Source organism: Neopsephotus bourkii, unplaced genomic scaffold (assembly GCF_033783945.1).
Source record: "Neopsephotus bourkii isolate Nb327-2 ecotype Australia unplaced genomic scaffold, CSIRO-AGI_Nbou_v1 NB_1792, whole genome shotgun sequence".
Classification (NCBI taxonomy): Eukaryota; Metazoa; Chordata; class Aves; order Psittaciformes; family Psittacidae; genus Neopsephotus; species Neopsephotus bourkii.
The window spans coordinates 8794567-8814726 of NW_026902266.1; the positions used below are offsets into that span (position 1 = coordinate 8794567).

The window sequence follows — 20160 nt, forward strand, 5'->3', positions numbered from 1 at the left end:
GAAAATGCATTATAACTAAAGGAGATGGTTAAATATACTCTTATATTTTATATATAGGCATGGTAGAGCTTGTTCCTGCTTCAGACACACTCAGGAAAATTCAAGTGGAATATGGAGTGACAGGTTCTTTTAAAGACAAGCCTCTGGCAGAATGGTTGCGAAAATATAATCCTACAGAGGAGGAATATGAAAAAGTAAGTTTTTTCACTATTGTTCTTTTTGGAAGATCTTTAAAAAGGGATAAATAACATATTGTAAAAGAATTTTTTCCAGATCTTTCATTTAAGTTTTGTTTTACATCTTTAGAAAACTTAATTTTTTCCTATACTTGGAAAAAGAGTAAATGAAAATCCCTTTCATAACAAAAAAGTAGCCAGATGGATTCCCAGGATTCTCATCAGTTTTTATTGCAAATAGAAAAAGTGTACTTCAAATTTAAGATGGGGAGGAATGGAGGCTCCCTTAACTGTGGTTTAGGAGCAGTGCCCCCTTCCCATAGGACCACATGGGATTCAAAACCCAGAAAGTTTTCTTTTGGCTACAGTGATGTTACAAGACATTGGAAAAATGTCTTGCACCCTTTTCTCTCTCTGCTAACATACTTAATTCTTTTTGTGATTTGTCTTCAACTCCTCTTTTTCATTTAATTAAAAACCAAAATTCTGATATTTGATGGAAGGTGTCATATCTGAAGTATTTTGCAATGCTATCTGAAAAACACTTTTTTTGAGAAAAGCAGATTTTATGGTGTCTTGTCTGACTTGGACTTTACACTTGTCAGGATTGAATGTTGAATGCATGGATGCTTCTTCCTGCTAATATTCCATATAAAATTTATTCTTTTTTTCTCTCCCTCCCAGGCTTCAGAAAACTTCATTTACTCTTGTGCAGGATGCTGTGTAGCTACTTATGTATTGGGAATTTGTGACCGCCACAATGATAACATAATGCTCCGAAACACAGGCCATATGTTTCACATAGACTTTGGAAAATTTTTGGGTCATGCACAGATGTTTGGTAGCTTTAAAAGGTATTTTCTGTAGCTAAGTGATGTAGAGCATGAAGTGATATTTAGTATTTTTTTATAATTATTATAATTATAAGCATTAACTTTTAAATTCCTGTTGTCTGCTGGTCTCATTATGAAGCCAACATCTTGCAATTTAACCCCAGAGTTTCTAGAATGCTTTCAAATTTACTTGTATAGAATTAATTTTTAAAATGCTCCATCTTATTTCCATATTCTGATCTCCAGAACTATTTTAAGTGGAAGCACATCTAACACAAATCTTTGTGTCATACTTTCCCACGAGTACTGGATGAAACATGAGTATAGTTTCACCTTTTTTATCTATACTTCATGCAATTACATATTTTATACTTGTTAGGTAAACTTGAACCCAACAAAAATTGGAGTGCCAGGACCTTTATATCACCCGAGTATCTTGTGTGTGAAACAAATGAGAAGAGGCTCTGGCTTATAAAAACAGTAGTGAATGTCAACATTATAGAAAAAAGTGAGCAGCAGGTTTGTTATTTACTAATCCTCTGTGTAGAAGAAGATAATCTACATCCAGCGTAGAGGAGTTACGTGTTAGTTGGGTGATAGCAGAGTTACTCCGTTTGTTCTAGTGTGTTATGGCTTCCATAAATGAGATATGGAAAGCACAGTATGGTAATGTGTCCTCCAAGTATCTGCTGTAGGCCCAGTACCATGTGAATGTGCTGGGAATCTGAGCTGGCACTATGGAGTTGAAAACCCAGAAACGTAAAATGGCATTAATTGATTATTTAATATCGTTATCTTGTGGTGGGGATGGAGTGCAGGAGGAAGTATGTGACAAGGTGAATAGATCTTACAATTAACTTCTGAATTCTGTGCTTTTTGAGCAGGGATCGAGCCCCTTTTGTGCTAACATCGGATATGGCTTATGTTATTAATGGTGGTGAAAAACCCACTATTCGCTTTCAGTTATTTGTGGATCTCTGTTGTCAAGCTTACAACTTGATAAGAAAACATGCAAGCCTCTTCCTTAACCTCCTTTCACTGGTAATCATTTTCAAATTCAGTTGGAACTTGGTAGATCTGTCATGTTGGATGCATTAAATGCTGTGCTTTTTATGCTGCAGAAACTCTTAATGCATGCTTTTAAAACCCAGGAATATGAGATGTACTGCTTAGGAAAGCTATATTTGGAATTTTCTTTAAGCTTTTTTACTACCTACCTGTTTCCTGAAAATTTAAAGCTAAGATAATACCATAAATTACACTGCAGTGGTTTTAACTGCTTTTTATTCGGCAGAAATGGTGAATAACTGCTGATCATAAGTAATTGTTGGCTCTCACTGTTAGCATTTAGCAATTTAGCGCAACTTAAAATGAATTTGAATGTTTTAAGTTTGAATCATTTCAGTGTAAAATCATGCTGGTTTTACAGCATTAAATCTGTAACTTTTAATTTCTTGCAGATGCTTTCTTCTGGGTTACCAGAACTAACTGGGGTTCAGGACTTAAAGTATGTCCAGGATGCTCTCCAGCCCCAAACAACAGATGCAGAAGCTACCATTTTCTTTACAAGGTACTGGATAAGTAAAAACTAAACTATCTCCCAGCAGCATCATCCTCTTAATGGGAGCTTTTGGCTATGGAAAGAATGTCCAAAGGATGTTCACAAACATCACAGAATCATAGAATAGTTAGGGTTGGAAAGGACCTTAAGATCATCAAGTTCCAACCCCCCTGCCATGGGCAGGGACACCTCACTCTAAACCAGATCACCCAAGGCCTAGTCCAACCTGGACTTGAACACTGCCAGGGATGGAGCATTCACAAGCTCCTTGGGCAACCTGTTCCAATGCCTCACCACCCTAACAGGAAAGAATTTCCTCCTTATATCCAACCTAAACTTCCCCTGTTTAAGTTTTAACCCATTACCCCTTGTCCCATCACTACAGTCCCTAATGAAGAGTCCATCCCCATCATCCCTATAGGCCCCCTTCAGATACTGGAAGGCTGCTATGAGGTCTCCACGCAGGCTTCTCTTCTCCAGGCTCAACAGTCCCAACTTTGTCAGCCTATGTTCATATGGGAGGTGCTCCAGTCCCCTGATCATTCTTGTGGCCCTCCTCTGGACTTGTTCCGACAGATCCATGTCCTTTTTATGTTGAGGACACCAGAACTGCACACAATACTCCAAGTGAGGTCTCCCAAGAGCAGAATAAAGGGGCAGGATCACCCCCTTCGACCTGCTGGTCACACTCCTTTTGATGCAGCCCAGGATACGGTTGGCTTTCTGGGCTGCAAGCGCACACTGCCGGCTCATGTGCATTTACTCATCAACTAGCACCCCCAAGTCAATCGTAAGGTATCAGTTAATCAGTGAACTACATAAATAAGATCAGTTTCATGCAAGATTAATGCTTGTGCTAAGATACATTGCCTTTAAGAGTAACCTTGTGCAATAAAATTGTTTGAAATACCAAGAGTAGATAATTCTGTCTGGCTGTTTGAGACTTGCATTTCCAATACATGCAAAATTGCTTAATAGTAGTGTGTATGATGAGAACCTTGCATTGTAAAGAAATTGTTTTTTTAAGAAGTGCTTTTGCACACTAGGGAGGAAAGGATGATGCTCTATTGTAGCAAGTGGGTGTGTGTATGTATAGTGTAACAGAGTTGTTGCTATGTGTTACTGTACTTAATTTTCAATATATGGGGGAAACTGCAGTAGAACAATTTGGGTTAGAAGGGATCATCTAGTCCAGCCCTCCTTCAATGAGATGGGACATGTTGAACCAAAGCAGGTTGCTCTGTGCAGCCTGACCTTGAATTGATTATAGGGATGGGGCATCTACACTCTCTGTGGGCAACCTATTGCAGTGTTTCACCACCCTCATCATAAAAAAAACAACCAACTTCTTTCTTTATATCCAATCTGAATCTACTCTCTTTCAGTTTAAAACCATTACCCCTTGTCCTATTGCAACTGCCCCTGCTGTCCCCATCTTATTGTACTTTTAAGTACTGGAAAGCCACGATAAGTTCTCTTCTTCAGGCTGAACAACCCCATTTCTTTCAGCCTTTTCTCATAGGAGAGGTCTTCCAGCCCTTTGATCATTTTTGTGTCCTTCCTTGGGACCCACTCCAACAGGTCCAGTCTTCCTTATACTGAGGACTTCAGAGCTGGATGCAGTGCTCCAGGCTTTTTACCAACTCTGGAAACCCTTAACTTCTTGGATACTGAATCTTCTATTAAATGTTGATATGATGCTATTTATACAGCCCACTGATCACAATTAAAAACTCTTTCTCTGTCAATAAGAGATTGATGTTTATTTTTCTTAAGTCTTATTCATTGATAGATCTACTTTTGTGTATTTTGACATTATTTTTTCCTTTCTAGGTTGATTGAATCCAGTCTGGGAAGTGTTGCCACAAAGTTTAATTTCTTCATTCACAATTTGGCTCAGCTGCGTTTCTCAGGTCTACCTTCTAATGATGAACCCATTCTCTCATTTTCTGCTAAAACATACTCTCTTAAACAAGATGGCCGAATCAAACAGGTGTCTGTGTTTACGTATCAGAAGAGATATAACCCAGATAAACACTATGTAAGTATGTGGAATCTATTTCCACCCAGTGAAGTTACTGTGCATTTTCTTCCAAGAAGATATATTCTCCTTCTTGCCTTAACTTCAGTATTTAATCACAGAGAATTAGTACAGGAGAAATTTGCCTTGTTTAGCCTTAAGTAGCTAGCTTTGAGGTAGGCATCTAGGTTCCCTTTCTTGACAAGAGATTTAATAAATACAGCTATAGAAACATTCATTTAGGCACTAATGTCAGATTCAGGATGAGCTGAATTCTCTCAAGTATGACTGTGTTGACTAGAATGGAGCCTAGAAACCTACACCAGTGTTGACACGCAGGACTGTGGATTACTTGAAAGTAAAAACCTATAATCAAAATCTAGATCTTACTGGGAATGGGCTGGCTTGGTTGCTCCCTGGAGGAGAACAGAGTTTGTGTTGGTTCTTACTGGGATTGAGTTACCTTTCTTCACAGCGGGCCACGCAGTGCTGTGGTTTGGATGTTTAACTGAAACTATGTTGGTAACACATGGTTGGCTGCTATTGAACAGTGCTTCTGCAGTGTCAAGGGTTTCTCTTCCACTTTGCCCCTCCCTCCCCTACAGTGAGTAGGTTGTGAGAGGACAAGGAGTTAGGAAGGCGCACAGGAGGGACAACTGACCCAAACTGGCCAAAGAGATACTGCATAGCATAGAGTCATGCTCAGCAATAAAACTGGGGGTAGAGGACTGGGATGGTGCCATGGGAGGGACACCTCGCACTAAACCATATCACCCAAGGCCTTGTCCAGCCTGGTCTTGAACGCTGCCAGGGATGGAGCATTCACAGCCTCCCAGGGCAACCCATTCCAGTGCCTCACCACCCTAACAGGAAAGAATTTCCTCCTTATATCCAACCTAAACTTCCCCTGTTTAAGTTTTAACCCGTTACCCCTTGTCCTATCACTACAGTCCCTAATGAAGAGTCCATCCCCATCATCCCTATAGGCCCCCTTCAGATACTGGAAGGCTGCTATGAGGTCTCCACGCAGGCTTCTCTTCTCCAGGCTGAACAGCCCCAACTTTTCAGCCTGTCTTCGTATGGGAGGTGCTCCGGTCCTAAATGTAATCCTACACTGGTGTGTTGAAACTTTGTTCACCTGCTAGATGGTATGAACTTACCATGAGGCTTAAAAGGGAGAATGTGGACAGCCTTAACTACCTTTATACCCCTGTCAGATGTGGATCTAACTTCTGGGAAGATCATGTGATGTTACTGTGCATTACAGTAGGGCTATTTAAACTCTGCTAGAAAGTGCAAATGCTGTTACTGGGATATGTGTGCATGAGAAGGATTACCATAGTAGAAATAATTAATTGTTAAGAAAATTATATTAAGTCAGTTGTATAATATTGTTACTACTTTCATCTTTTGGGGTTTTTTTTGTGTTTTGGGACAGATCTATGTAGTGAGAGTTCTGCGAGAAGGGCAAGTTGAGCCAACGTTTGTCTTCCGAACATTTGATGAGTTCCAGGAGCTTCACAACAAACTTGGCATTCTCTTTCCTCTTTGGAAGTTACCAGGGTATGTTCCTAACTCACTCATCACTGATACAACAAAAGCAACAAAAGTGTTCCCAGCTGGGTGGATGAAGAAATAGCTTGAAATGAAGACAACACTGCAGAAGGGCAAATTAGGCCTCAAAGTGGCGATTAAGGGAGAAAGCTGTTCTCGTGAGTTTTATGGGAGGAGAGCCAGAGGAGCAACTCTGTATTTAGACTGTGCCATACCACTTACAACAGTGACCTAAAATGTTTTCTTGCCTTTCTATACTGTCATTACATAGTTACCTAGTAGCATGCTGTGTTTCTACTCATGATTGACTTAACAAGAATGTCAGCACTTCAGGATGGAAATGACAATGAAATCTAACTCCACATAAATTAACTAGGAAGTCTGTCTCATTCTTTGTTGTAGCTTTCCTAATAAGATGGTTCTGGGAAGAACACATATAAAAGATGTAGCAGCTAAAAGAAAAGTGGAGCTCAACAGCTACATACAAAGTCTGATGAACAGTTCTTCAGAGGTGGCAGAAGTGAGTTCAAATAACTTAAGCAAATCTAATGCAGGTTTTCAGAATTTGATGCTTGTTAACACTTCAACTAATATGTAATGTTTCTTCTTCATCCAAATTTAGTGTGATCTTGTTTATACTTTTTTCCATCCATTACTTCGTGATGACAAAGTGGAAGGAATAGATGGAATAGCCAGACCTACAGGTAGGTAATGGTTTTGGATGGTGTTTATAAATTAAATTGTTATAGTGTAACACCTTCACAATGTGTTTTTTTCTTTTTTTTTTTTTTTTGTTAACTGTAGTTTTCCCTCATTGGAAACTTTGCATCCCTGTCTTTCCAAATTTGCCTGCATACAAGTTTTGACTCTTAACTTCCAAGTTGGCTCTTACAAGAGAATGCAGAAATCTTTAAAATGCATGGCCTTGCTCTCTTAATAGGGAACTAGAAATAAAATCAGAAACTGATCTTGGTCTAAGGCTTTTATTTTTCCCCACATATAGTCAGTGTAGTACTGATGAAAATGTGCAAATTTTACAGAGAAAATAATTGTATATTTTCTTTCAGATGCAAGTCCATCAAGTCCTACCTCAGGCAAAGTGGGAGGAGAAGTGAAGCTATCCATATCGTATAGAAATAGCACTCTATTTATCATGGTGATGCACATTAAAGACCTGGTAAGTAGAGATGCTGAGCTTACTGCTGAGAACTGTGAAGCCTGGATATGAAAATAAATATTCAGGTAGATATACACTAAGTTTTTTTTAATTTGTCTTTGGTTTGGATTGCAGGTTACAGAAGATGGCACAGATCCAAATCCCTATGTGAAAACATACTTACTTCCTGATGCACACAAAACATCCAAACGCAAAACCAAAATCTCCCGGAAGACAAGAAATCCAACTTTCAATGAAATGGCAAGTTAAAATTTATGTAGTAACCACCTATGGTTTGCTATTGTCTCTTATTCCAAGCAGTAATCAAAATACTGTCTAAAAAAATCTGCAAAGATATGTAAATGGAAAAGGATCTTTTTTGAAAAACTTTGTGCCCCAATTAAAAAAACGAACAAAAGGACCCCCCAAAGCTCCAAAGCAACTGAGTAGGTAAATGTACTGTTACTAGTAAGCAGAAATTTATGAGTTGACTCTAAGGAGTGATGGGGAGAAGGAAAGAAGTCTGAAAACTAAAGATTTCCCTGCCCTGGGTTCACTGATCCATAGGATGGAGAAGAATGAATTTGGAAGTCTTGGCATGTAAACAGTACTTCCATCTCTAAAAACACTGGTCCTTTTAAACATATTGGGAGCACAAAGAAAAATGTGGACGTACTTCCAGCCCATCCTCTGAGAAGCAGAGACACTGTTACAATGTCATAATGTGCAGTTAAGACATCTGTCAGTGGCTAGGCAGTCAGAAGAAAGGGCCATCTCTGTGACTTCATTTGGATAACCAAAAATTTCTTGACTTCTTACCTTCTAGCTTGTGTACAGTGGATATAGCATGGAGACTCTGAAACAGAGAGAGCTGCAGCTAAGTGTGCTCAGTGCAGAATCGTTACGTGAGAACTTTTTCTTGGGTGGAATTACACTCTCATTAAAGGACTTCAACTTGAGCAAGGAGACTGTTAACTGGTATCGACTAACTGCTGTACCCTATCTGTGAATGCATATCTGCACCTGAGTAAGACCAGAACAACTGTATTCACTTGTGCTTTATGCATCTTCCTACTTGAAGATAACATCTTAAAACAAGAGACTCTGCATTTCAACAGTTATGTTGGACCAACGTTCATGTAGCCTAATTTGGAGGATATCTAGAAAACCTGGTTTATGCTTTTGCAGTGTTATCAAAGCATTGTTGTAAATGTTTAAGAGCTGCAGGTAGAGGAAGAGGTTTTTAAACCACCCATGAAAGTGAGATGAGCATTTTGACCGTGATTGTTGGTTGAATGGTAATTTCACCATTAGGCCTGTGGGTATAGTGCATTTTTGGTTTTCATTTTTGTTACCTGTGTTGTCATCCATAGTGTGATGTTGGAGAACGTTAAAGAAATAACATTATTTTAGGATTACATTCCCACTAATAACTAGATGTCACAGAAGCAGCAATGGGTAAAAATTTTGGCTTCACACACACCTGTAGAAATGAAGGTTGAAGGGCTGGAAAAATTGCTTAGTATTGCATTTAATCCCAGATTCATACTTCTCTAAGATTTATTGGAGTGTGTGCCAGTAATGGAAGATGTAAATAACAGTGCCTTATAATTCAAATGCTTGTCTTTACCTCATTTCTGGTATTTAAGTATGTACACATAAACTTTGAGCTCCTTCAAAAGGGGAAACATTCTCATATTTGATATCTTGCAGGTCCTGCTGGAAGTCTCTTCCTAAGATGTGCTACTTAGAAATAAGATCACTTATACTGATATTCATAGTTAGTGCAGAATTCTACCCTCTCTTCTACCCATGATCTCCAAAAATTGGATGAAGACTGGCTGAATGTGGTGCTGTAGGAAATGTGCCCAGCTGCTCAGTGTTCTGAAATGTCTGAAATTCTAGAACATTTAATTAGTGCAGTGATTAAATGTGGAACAGATTCAAACACTAAATCCAAAGTGTATTTTGCAGTTGTACTTCTAGGTAAAGATGGCCTCTAGTAAAAAAAAGCACAACTACTGGATGAATTGCAGGCCAGAAATGAGTTGCATTAATGAAGTGGAACTTGGTTACTTTTTAACATTTCACAGCAATACTGTTACTTCTCCCAGTAAGAACCAATTCCTCTAAAAATACTTGATACCACAGGGGGTTAGGTTTGAAATATATTGTGAGAGTGGAGTACAAATGTCACTTAATGTATCTTGTTAATGATACCACTGGTTACTTTATTAGGTGTTTCTGCACTTACAGGTGTAGCCTTTTTATTCACCTTACTCAATATTTAGGATCATATTCTGTCTAAACCAAGCTATAATGATACACACTTTAGTACTAAATCTTGAAGCAAGACAAGACTATCACCACTGACTATGACTAAGGGGATTTTTGAAGTAAAATATGCAACTATGAACAGAGAGATAATATAGGGAAAGCCTTCTGTATTCCCAACACTAAAAATCTGTTTCGTAATCTGGTTTTCCATTCCCTGCTACTGACCAGTCTCTCTTCAGTACAGAAGAGAGAAGTAAACTTGAATCTCCTGGTGCCTAAAATATTCATGGTCCAATTTTGTAGGAATTATTACAATGAAAATGCTAAGAATATCTTGAATGTTAGAAACTGGGTTGATACTAATGGACTCTAACAAAACCCAGTTTTCTAGGCGTCTTCTGCATATTTTTCATTTAGTATATAGCCTGTAAATAATAACCTATATAACTAACTTAGATATATTTCCTGCTCACTTGATGCTTTTGAGACTTACTCCATTCCATCATTAGAATCACAAGTCACTTAAACACAGGAAAGTAGACTACTGTTTTTGTGAAACGTTCCATTGTGAAATAAAATGAAAGCAATATGTACTGCCTTTTTTGCAGTTTGCTATTAAAGCACAGTGTCTTACAGCACAAAATACAGATAAACTAAAATCATTTAAGAAATGATTTGCAGTTTTAACAGTTGTCTGGACTGAAAAAAATATATAGTACTGTATTATTATTAGCCCATGTCCTGACTTCTGATTTAATCTTCTTCATAGCTTAACTCATCTTGTGCCTTTCCCTCTCTTTTCAAAATAGTCACCGGCTGAAGATTTTTATGGTCATGGATTTTATTTTGTCTTGGCCTCTCCTCACATGTGGAGGAACAGCACCAAGCTTGCACCTCTTTGCACTATTCTCAATTAAAAAAGTGATTGTTGCAATAAGACTTTAACATGCTACATAAAAGAATAAATTGAAAGAGGAAAATATTCAGTTGGGGTTCAATTTATGGTAAGTAGCTTGAAAACGTAGTTTTAAAGCTTTTTCTTATCTTGTTTAATGAAAAAGATCTCTTACGCCACGTATGACCTCCAGCCAGAAGTATAATTGTCAGTACGATTGTTTTGGTATTTCAGAGCAACAGCTTGTGCTAAGACCTCTTCCTTTTCTCTATTGACCTAGAACTTTGCACTGAAACTTTATTACTGCCTTTTATGACCTACAGCTACCTGTCTCTGGAAGCATGTGCGATCTTTGATAAAAGTTCTTTATTTTTACAACTCGGGCTGTGTAGAAATCCCCGTCGCCTGCCTTAACGCGAGGGCTCTGTCAGGGCTCGCCGCTGCCTTGCTCTCCCTTGTGCTCGTTACTCGGACACTGTGACTGAGGTAGTGCTACAGCTAAGGGAAGCGAGTGCCACCAAATCCTTTGTCTCCCTTTGTCTATGTATCTGTAAGAACCAAATACTTTAATTAAACGAGCTCGTTAATAAAGATGTACAATATTGCCCTCCGTCGTGCCCGTACTGAGCGGGTTAAATGTGACTCCGTATCTGTCCTGTAAGTACATTAAACGCTATTCTGAGTTAAAAACAGTTCTGCTGCTCTTCATTGCCCGCTAGAACACCCGCGTCCACCCCGGCACCCACGCGCGGTGTGAGCCGGGACTTCGGGTGGTGTCGTGCGCAGAGCAGTCCCAGCACCTCTGATTGGTTGTCGGTCAGGGCGGGGCCAGGCTCAGACACGCCCGTTCCCGCGGAAGTTGGTCAGAAGGTGCGGCAGCCGCGCTTTCCTCCCTCTTTTTGCCGCCGCCATCATGGGTCGTATGCACGCTCCCGGGTAAGCTGCTGCTGCAGGCGTTCGGGCTGTGCTATGGGGCACGTTGGGGCTGTTGCGAGTGCTAAAGGAGGTCTTGGGAGTGTGTATATGTGGAAACAGGCTGCTGTGAGAGCAGTGCGGCGTTAGTGGGGGTGGGTGGGGAGGCCTGCGGCTGGCCAAATATGGTGGCAGGCAAGGGAAAGGATCAGGCTAGTGCTGAGGTGCGGCTTGCCTTGGCAGGCCCCAGGCAGGGTCATGCGTATGGTGCCTGGGCTCTTAATTTCTGATACTGCCCCGGCGTGGCTCTTACTGTGAGTGGCACCGTCTGTAGGCGAGGAGGGAGGCTGCAGGCCTCGGCTGTGCAGGCTGGGTATGGCCTTGCAGGAAATGTTTGCACTATGCTGCCCTGCGGTGGGGTCGGACGGCAGTGTAGCTTGGCCGGCTCTGCTTAGACTGTGATCTGTTTCTTCCCCACAGAAAGGGCTTGTCCCAGTCAGCCTTGCCCTACAGGCGGAGTGTGCCGACGGTAAGTAACTACCCGGCCCGTGTGCACTTCGGCGTGCCCGGCCGGCTCCCCTGTGTCGTTCGGTGCACGGTCCGGTCCCCGTAGAGCTGCCCCGCGGTGCCCAGAAAACAGGACTAAAATAAAAGACCGCTGTAATATTTGGTGTCACCATCTTTAAATTATGGCCTGAAAAAATGCTCCATTAGCCTATGGCCTTTAGGATATTGAGAAAAAACGTGTCGTTCTCTGGACAGGTGATTTGTTGGAGGAAAAAAAACCTCTTTTGCTTCAGTTCTTTTTAGTCTGTATGTGGATAGTTCATAGAGATTAAACTATTCTCTTCACACGTGAGTTTGGCATTTGCCAGTGTGGAATAAAGTGACTTTTTTTCTAAGCTATTTCTGACAATAATTTGTTGGGCAGAGCATGAGCTTAGTTTCAGCTTGCCCTTAGTGCATCCAGGGTACTTCCCCTTCAAATGTTTACCTGTCAGCCGAATAAGCAGCTGCTTAGTAATCTTACCTTGTTTGGCAAGACTGGGAGCATCTGTTTTTTGGCAGAAAGATCGATTTGTGGTGTATATTAAAAAAGCATGCACTGAAAATCATGAAATTAAAGCACAAAGTAAGAAAATAAAGAGATTAAAGTATGATAACTTTAAGCTGCTAAAAGTACCCGTGATGGTTAAAAAGTTCAGTAATGGTTAGGATGCTTTAGTGCTGGGGGGGGGGGGGGTTTGCTTAGTTTTATTTGCATTCCTTTTTGAATTGTAATCTGTAGAGCATTTCCAAATAGATTTTTTTGCTGTGCTTTTTTATTTCATGCTTTGACTGTATTAAAAAGGGAAAAAAAAGAGCTCTTTGTAGGTCACTGAAAAAGCAAGGATTAATTTGTTGGTGTTGTCTTCCCATTAATCTGACTTCCACTGTTTCTTTGGGGCTGTTCAGCCTGGGGAAGAGAAGGCTGCATGGAGACCTCATAGCAGCCTTCCAGTATCTGAAGGGGGCCTGTAAGGATGCTGGGGAGAGACACTTCATTGGGGACTGTAGTGATAGGACAAGGGGTAACGGGTTCAAACTTAAACAGGAGAAGTTTAGATTGGATATAAGGAAGAAGTTCTTTACTGTAAGGGTGGTGAGGCACTGGAATAGGTTGCCCAAGAAAGTTGTGAATGCTCCACCCCTGGTGGTGTTCAGGGCCAGGTTGGACAGACCCTTGGGTAATATGGTTTAGAGCGAGGTGTCCCTGCCCATGGCAGGGGGTTGGAACTTGATGATCTTAAGGTCCTTTCCAACCCTGTTCTGTGATTCTGTAGGTGCTGTACTAACAAATGCAAAATGGTTCTCTATGTTTCTGTCAGAAGCCCAGTAAAAGCGTTCATTGTAAATAGTGGTGATATTTTTGTTTTTGTTAATTTCTGTTTATTCATCTCATGTGGCAGTTTAAATAAACTGATGGCAACACAGCTGGTTGGAGGCCCTATGGGGTCTTTTAAACACAGACTTTCTTCCTTCAACTCTGCCTTCCCCCGCCATATTTTGCTAGCACTTTAGGTTTATAATAAAAGGTTTCTGTATTGTTAGAAGTATAATTTCAGTTCTTGGTGGTTTTTTTTCAAGCATTACAAAGCATCTATTTCTGCCGTTTATCAAAAGCTTTTATCTAGCTAGCCCATGTCTCTGTATTAAGTAGTGTTCATTAATTTATTTTTTTTCCCCTAATTTTCTTCAGTGGCTGAAACTTACTTCTGATGATGTAAAGGAACAGATCTACAAGCTGGCCAAAAAAGGCTTGACTCCCTCACAAATTGGTAAGGCTTATGAATCACTCACATGTTATAGGGGAAGTCAGTCTGCCCAGTTCCTTGGAGAAACTTAACATCTCATCTCAAATATTGGCAGCCCCACATTCAGGAGTTTACTGAGCCAGACGCTGTAGCTACATTATAGACAAGTTCCTGCTAGAGCTCTGCTTAAGTGCATGTACAATGCAACTTTATATGATCATGAGCTATGCAGTATAATTATGTGCTGTGTGAATTATTATTTTTTTTTCGATTGTAATCCTGAGAGTACTAATGATCCCTGTGCTAGAGTACGTTTTTGTACAACGAATATGTCTCTGACATCTTTTGTTAACCATAGGGAAACAGTGATTGAATACCTAGCTTTAATGAGTCGTGTTTAATGTGTTCAGTATTGTAGCACTAAATATGTTGCCAGCCTAAATGTGATGGGTGGGTTAATTGCCTGTTAAGTGCTATCTGATCGTGTTTCAGCTTCTGTAAGTTTATTTTGTTTGCTCATTTTCTACAATTTGTGCAGTTTGCACAAGAAAGGTTTTTAGACAAGACCTTTGGATATCTTGTAACTGTAAAGTTGGTTTCACAAGATTTGTTTGTGTAAGGTTTTTGTTCCGGTGTGAGATGTAAATGTTCGTTTCAGGTGTGATCTTGAGGGATTCCCATGGTGTTGCCCAGGTTCGCTTTGTTACTGGCAACAAAATTTTGAGAATCCTTAAATCGAAGGGACTGGCTCCAGACCTTCCAGAGGATCTTTACCACTTGATCAAGAAAGCTGTTGCTGTTCGCAAACATCTTGAGAGAAACAGAAAGGTGAGTGCTACTTTAACTTGGTTATTCTCTATATTTGTTTTCAAATAATACAGTAGTTTATTTACATCTCGACAAAGCAAAGACTCTTAGTGTACCTCCTCTTAGCCACTCCCTTTGAGTAAACTTTGGGGAGGCATTTCAGCAAAGGAGAATGGTCTAAGTCTGTGTAAAGGATCTTAAAATAATTGGTTATCCTGGATTCATCAGACTTTGGAAATAGGAATGTGGAGCTTATAGCAGTAGCTGTGGATCTTTTTACTTTAGTAAAGCTCATCTGAGTTGTACATCATTGAGAAGTCAAAGTAGTGCTTGGTTGTAATGTAACTTTCTTTTCAAGGATAAAGATGCCAAGTTCCGCCTCATTCTGATTGAAAGCAGAATCCATAGGCTGGCTCGCTACTACAAAACTAAGAGAGTGCTGCCACCCAATTGGAAGTAGTAAGTCTTCTCTTAAGTTACTATTTCACTGAAATCCTGTGGGTTTTGTAAGTAATAAGCTGGGGCTGTTGCTCAAAGGGTGAAAAGCACATTATGATCAAGCATACAGGTAAACCAGGAAACAAAGAATAGGTATTTCAGAATCATAGAATAGTTAGGGTTAGAAAGGACCATCAAGTTTCACCCTCCCTGCCATGGGCAGGGACACAGCTCACACTAAACCATGTCACCCAAGGCTCTGTCCAACCTGACCCTGAACACCACCAGGGATGGAGCATTCACAACTTCCTTGGGCAACCCATTCCAGTGCCTCACCACCCTTACAGTAAAAACCTTCCTACTTAATATCCAATCTAAACTTCCTCTGTTTAAGTTTTAACCCGTTACCCCTTGTCCTATCACTACAGTCCCTAATGAAGAGTCCCTCCCCAGCATCCTTTTCATAATTATTAACTGATAAATTTATTAAACTTATTACTGGGTAAAATGACCATCACAACTCTAAGGAAATAAATAATTATCTCAACAAGTCACTACTACATAGTTTTTATAGCGCTTTGTACAGACTGCAGTCTTTATCTCGGATACTTAACATAGTTTGTGTTACTTTCAGAATTTATTGAGATACGGCTTAGTAGATGTGGCAAAACTGAATGTAACTTGTAAGTTTTCCTCTAGGAAAATTAAGCCAGTGTAAGAGAATTCCCATGGATGTTAGGGTTAGCTTCTTTTTTTCTGAGAAGACTCAAGTGCAGCTAGCCAGTTTTTTTATGGCTTTTGTGCTGTTATTCTGGTATTTGTATTTCAAAAAGAAGAGCAAAATGTTTATGGCATAAAAATGTAAACAGGTGATGAGTTGGCTGAGGACTTGCAGGTAAGCTTTGAACTGAAGCACTGTTTTTGACAATTAGTTTGAAAAAGTGCCTCTTTTTTTTTGTAAATCCATGCAATTAATATTTCGCTCTTTCTTCTCTCTTTTTAGCGAATCATCAACAGCTTCTGCCCTGGTTGCGTAAGAGCTGGCTATGACCTACTGAAAGAATAAATTTTCATTAACCAAGTTTGTGTTGTCTTGGAGTGGTTGGTGTCTTAGAAACCTGCTTGTTTGAGGAAGCTGCCTGTAAATGGGAAGTTGTCAGGGTGAAACCATCATGTGGTCATGGTTTCCATATTGTTATCCTACCTTGTTAAATCAGGTAGCACTTGTTGCTGCTGTAGGCCAGCTGTACAGTTTGTGTCCATGCTTAAACTGTTGGGTTTGGGCTTTTTTATCTCATAGCCTCGAGTTAGTAAAGTAAATTAGTCATTCACAGCAAATGTATTTTATTCATGGGGGACTGTGCCTCTGTGTGTCCTGCAGAAACAACTGGGAAGGATAACTGACAGGAGGGAGAATTGGAAATTAGAAAATACAGAGGTTGGGGGCAGGTAAGGAAACAAGATTGGAGAGGTTGATTAATTCGTTGCAGGTAATGTCGGTCTCTTGTGCAGAAAGCTTAAGCAGACCTCAGCCAGTTCCTGACAGTAACTTCTATCATTTGTAAGTAATTTTAAGAGTAATCTTTGAGGTTTGGGTAAATAGAGACAGCTCTCCTCAGATTTACATCTTTACTGAGGTAGTTTTCACCCAATCCAAAGGGCAGTAGCTATTGTATGTATGCTTGTTGTTGCTACTACGGCTTGGTGTGTTACTGAAATGTTGCTGCCTTAAAAATCTGAGTAAATTTAAATAAGCCGTACCATTTTTGTGAAGTGTAGCAGTTACTAATAGATCATAACTAGTGGAAGCTGGTAACTTGTAGGTTTAGTTTTGCAGAAAAACAGGATTCTTCTGCCCTGATTATGAAGCTAAATGTAGACCTGTGATAAGGTATGTTTTAAAAGAAAATCACTGCATTCCAGTTGAACTGTCAAGTACTACTGTCTGGTCCATCTTAAAAGTTGAATTACCAGCTTTCATCTACTGTCAAAGGGCTTGCTTTCTTTTCTGAAAGCTTCTGGTCATGACTTGCCAGGCTGTCACAGTGATAATGCAGATGTATTAAACCACTTTCATGATGTATTAAAAGGTTGCTGCGATTCTTTGGGGTCGAAGGTATTGCCAACTGGAAAGCACCTGGACACTTACTACTTCCAAAATAGCTATATGCAAATAATGAAAGTACCAGCAGATGGCACTTTGAAACGTTTAAGTGTTTTTAAAAAGTTGCATACTGCGAATAGTGCCACCTAGAGATCAAGTGTTAAAGGTGGTTATCCAAGCCAGTGAACAGATGATGTATTTAGAGTTGTACTACTACTACATGTGCTGTGCCAACTGATACAATGGTTTTGAGCACAGGTGTGTTGAAGCTTATACAATTATTATATTTCATGCTACTGGGGTGTTTCAGTCTGGACATATTCTGTACTGTGTGTTTTCTGGCACTGGTTTGCTGAAGGGTCTGAAAGCAGGCTGTACTGTACTGTGTGGCATTTTGCCCATCCAGTGGTTTTGAAGGCTGCTGGCCTAGCCAGAAGACGGAAGGGCAGGGATTGATAAGTGATGGGGTCTACCTTACAGGAATGGAGGGGAGAGGAAATACCATGTAAATAGTTGTCTTTTGCTGTCCTGTCAGGAATCAAAATTACACGGGGAGAGTTCCTGGGCTTGCAGTAAAATCACATCCAGATGTTGAACGTCCTCCTGAGGATACAGAGTGAGATGTACATCATATTTACTGCCTGTAGAGTTTTGCAACCTCTTGTTGAAGAATGGTAATGGTAGTGTGATTGTAGTGTTACGCATGTAGATTTCTACTACTTGTGTTGGTAACAGTTCTGTAATTCCTGTAAATCTTAAAGACTAGCTTAAGTAGGTTGTCCATTCTCATCAGGACTGTCAGTCCCTTACCCCTTTGATCGCCAGAAAAGGTATGCCATCAGCTGAACTAATTTCCTCCAGGGCACAAAGACTGTCTGCTCAGCAGCTGGCATGGCACAGGGCTGTCGGGGCATGACCAGTTGTTGGAACAGCAGCAGAGCCGGTGCACTAGCAGGGGTAAATCCTCCCTAGGGAGTAAACCCCTACGAAGCATGATGCTGAGCAACATGACTGGAGAATGTGATGCTGTGTGTGACTAAAGAGAGCAGTGTAAGATCAGGAGGAGCTTTGTCCTGTGGAAGCATCAGGTAAGTTTACTGTTTGGGTTGTGGTACAGGATTTTGCCTGGGTAAAAGTGAAACTCTTTCAGGAGTCTCCCAAGTCTCGAATCATGTTAGCTGAGCACCAGGACTGCCCTGGGCAGCTCAGGACATGGGATCCAGCTGCCCAGGTACAGTACAGTATGTGTCTGGGATAGTGGAGTCTTTGCTGCTGCTCTGGGTAACTTCCTTTGGCTGGAGAGACATGATATCGGGAATAAATGTAGATCTGCAAATAGATACCCAAAATTAGTTCTCTTTATGAACCAGCACATGATGGCTCTGTCCCATGGTTATCTCCAGGCATTACCCTAGTTTCCTTCTTCCTAGCAGTCTGGGGTGTTCTGCAGACTTTGAGGTCCACTGCCCTCTTGCATTTTCCTGTCACAATGTCTTATCTCTTTACAGTTTCTTTTGCTTTGACTTAACCTCATTTTCCTGTCACAATGTCTTACCTCTTTACAGTTTCTTTTGCTTTGACTTAACCTTCAGAAGCTGAGTTCTTGTTTCCGCCTCATTTCCAGCAGCTTCTTTTGAATTTTCCAATGTTGTCTTCTCCTTCTGCAGTATTTCTTGCTTTCCTAGCAAGTACAAATCTAAGTGACTTTGCCCCCATATTCCAGTGTGAGTTTCTTCATGCATTGTGCCAGGGCACACATCAGAAAGAAGCTCTCAGCCTTCCCCACTTCTAGCTCTCTTGGCCCCTCTGGTGCAGTGAAGCCTGCCCTTCCTTCTTCAGAGAGGTACAGGTTCTGCCTCCACACCAAAAAGGTAGATGCCCCCTTGACAGCCACGCGGCTGTGCTGCACTTTACTGCTCCGTACCAGGATTGTTCATGTGGAGAGTGGTTCACAAAAGCCTCCCACTAGAGCAGTCCTTGCCAGCTCTGCAGCTCTTCTAGGGCTGTGGGGTGTATTGCAGAGGCTGCTTCATTTTGGTTCATAAACAACTAGTTTTGCACAGTCACTTTGAACGCTAGGTTCATTCTGAAAGATGTTGTGGTATGTGACTGGTTTCCTCATGGAGAGAAATCATCTTTTACCTCTGGATTCTTCTAATTGACAGTTCTTGTTTACAAGTACTTCTGTGGAAAAAAAAAACAACACTAAAACTAGTATTTCAAGTAAAGAAACTGCTTATTCTGCTGTTGAGTCAGTACCATTGCTGGAAACACTGAATTTCTCTAGCCAGCAAAAAAAAATAGTAAACCAAGCTATAGTAGTAACCATCAGAAAACACAAGAAATTGTTTGGTTTTATAAGTGTATGGCTGCAAGTGTAGGTTGTTCTGCTGCTTCTGGAAAACAGCTTCTAAAGTGTGTTTTCAGACAGTAAGCTTTTTACAGTTTTCAGTTCAAAATCATTGCAAGCACATTAATCCCAAATAGACAAAATGTGAATGCACTCTGATTTTCTGAGCAAAGGTTTGTGTGTCACTTTCTTCCACTGTTTTCAGTGTCACTTACAGATCATGAAAGATAATGTAGTTAAAAAGCACTGCACGTGTTTTGTGGTGCTCAAGGGCCAGTTTCTTTCACTGTTCCATTTGAATAAGGAGCAGTAGGGCCTGCTGAATTCACCAAAGGCAGGTTTGGTACTCATATAGGTCTGGGATAGCTGGTGTTTCTGCCTTACGCTAAAAAACTCCTTCACGTTCATGCAGTTGTTTTGTTTTCTTTTCAATGTTGGGATCTAACCAGTGAAAAAATGTGTGCTGTTGCTGGGCAGTCCCTTCAATAACTCTGCATCATTTGCATGACAATATGTCATCTTGCCCTGGTAACCTCCCTCTGCCAGCACATATCTTGGCAATAGAAAATGGTTCAACAATGTTCTCTGCACAAATGAGATGTCTGTGAATGTCCTTTTCTTGCCCCCCCCCCCCCCAGGATTTCTGGGCATAGTTGCAGTTGGGTAAATGAAAGCTTCTCTCTTTCCACCTTTCTCCTGGTTTTAGGATAAATTTTACTTCTGATTAGAGATCTATAACCTTTGTAATGAACAGTGTTGCTGACTGGTGTGAGTTCTTTTCCT

The 20160-nt window shown here is 40.6% G+C and overlaps 2 protein-coding genes across 7 annotated transcripts in view; both read left to right on the forward strand.

Moving 5' to 3' along the window:
* PIK3C2A (phosphatidylinositol-4-phosphate 3-kinase catalytic subunit type 2 alpha) overlaps positions 1-11164 on the forward strand; it is a 71004-nt gene extending 59840 nt beyond the window's left edge. For 5 of the 6 annotated variants that reach the window (XM_061380117.1, XM_061380122.1, XM_061380121.1 and 2 more), the window contains 10 exons: positions 58-194; positions 861-1030; positions 1894-2050; positions 2470-2579; positions 4404-4611; positions 6029-6153; positions 6547-6664; positions 6767-6848; positions 7212-7321; positions 7436-7694. In XM_061380117.1, the coding sequence (XP_061236101.1) occupies positions 58-194; positions 861-1030; positions 1894-2050; positions 2470-2579; positions 4404-4611; positions 6029-6153; positions 6547-6664; positions 6767-6848; positions 7212-7321; positions 7436-7570 (1352 nt within the window). In that variant the 3' untranslated portion in view covers positions 7571-7694. Of the gene's footprint in view, positions 1-57; positions 195-860; positions 1031-1893; positions 2051-2469; positions 2580-4403; positions 4612-6028; positions 6154-6546; positions 6665-6766; positions 6849-7211; positions 7322-7435; positions 7695-8126; positions 8279-9013 lie in introns of those variants that run through there. The other variant, XM_061380123.1, reaches the window with a different exon arrangement.
* A 132-nt stretch (positions 11165-11296) lies between these two features.
* RPS13 (ribosomal protein S13) lies at positions 11297-16004 on the forward strand. The gene is made up of 6 exons (XM_061380152.1): positions 11297-11408; positions 11865-11913; positions 13624-13702; positions 14337-14506; positions 14844-14944; positions 15927-16004. Exons 1-6 carry the CDS (start codon positions 11386-11388, stop codon positions 15958-15960), a joined length of 456 nt encoding a protein of 151 aa, XP_061236136.1. The 5' UTR covers positions 11297-11385; the 3' UTR covers positions 15961-16004.
* The last annotated feature ends 4156 nt before the right edge of the window (positions 16005-20160 follow it).

What these genes read in the sequence shown, in the direction of transcription:
- RPS13 (XM_061380152.1), top strand. Translation starts at nt 11,386, where the DNA reads ATGGGTCGTATGCACGCTCCCGG. An exon ending in GGTCGTATGCACGCTCCCGG is followed by an intron (nt 11,409 to 11,864) that starts GTAAGCTGCTGC and finishes TCTTCCCCACAG; the next exon opens with AAAGGGCTTGTCCCAGTCAG. An exon ending in ACAGGCGGAGTGTGCCGACG is followed by an intron (nt 11,914 to 13,623) that starts GTAAGTAACTAC and finishes AATTTTCTTCAG; the next exon opens with TGGCTGAAACTTACTTCTGA.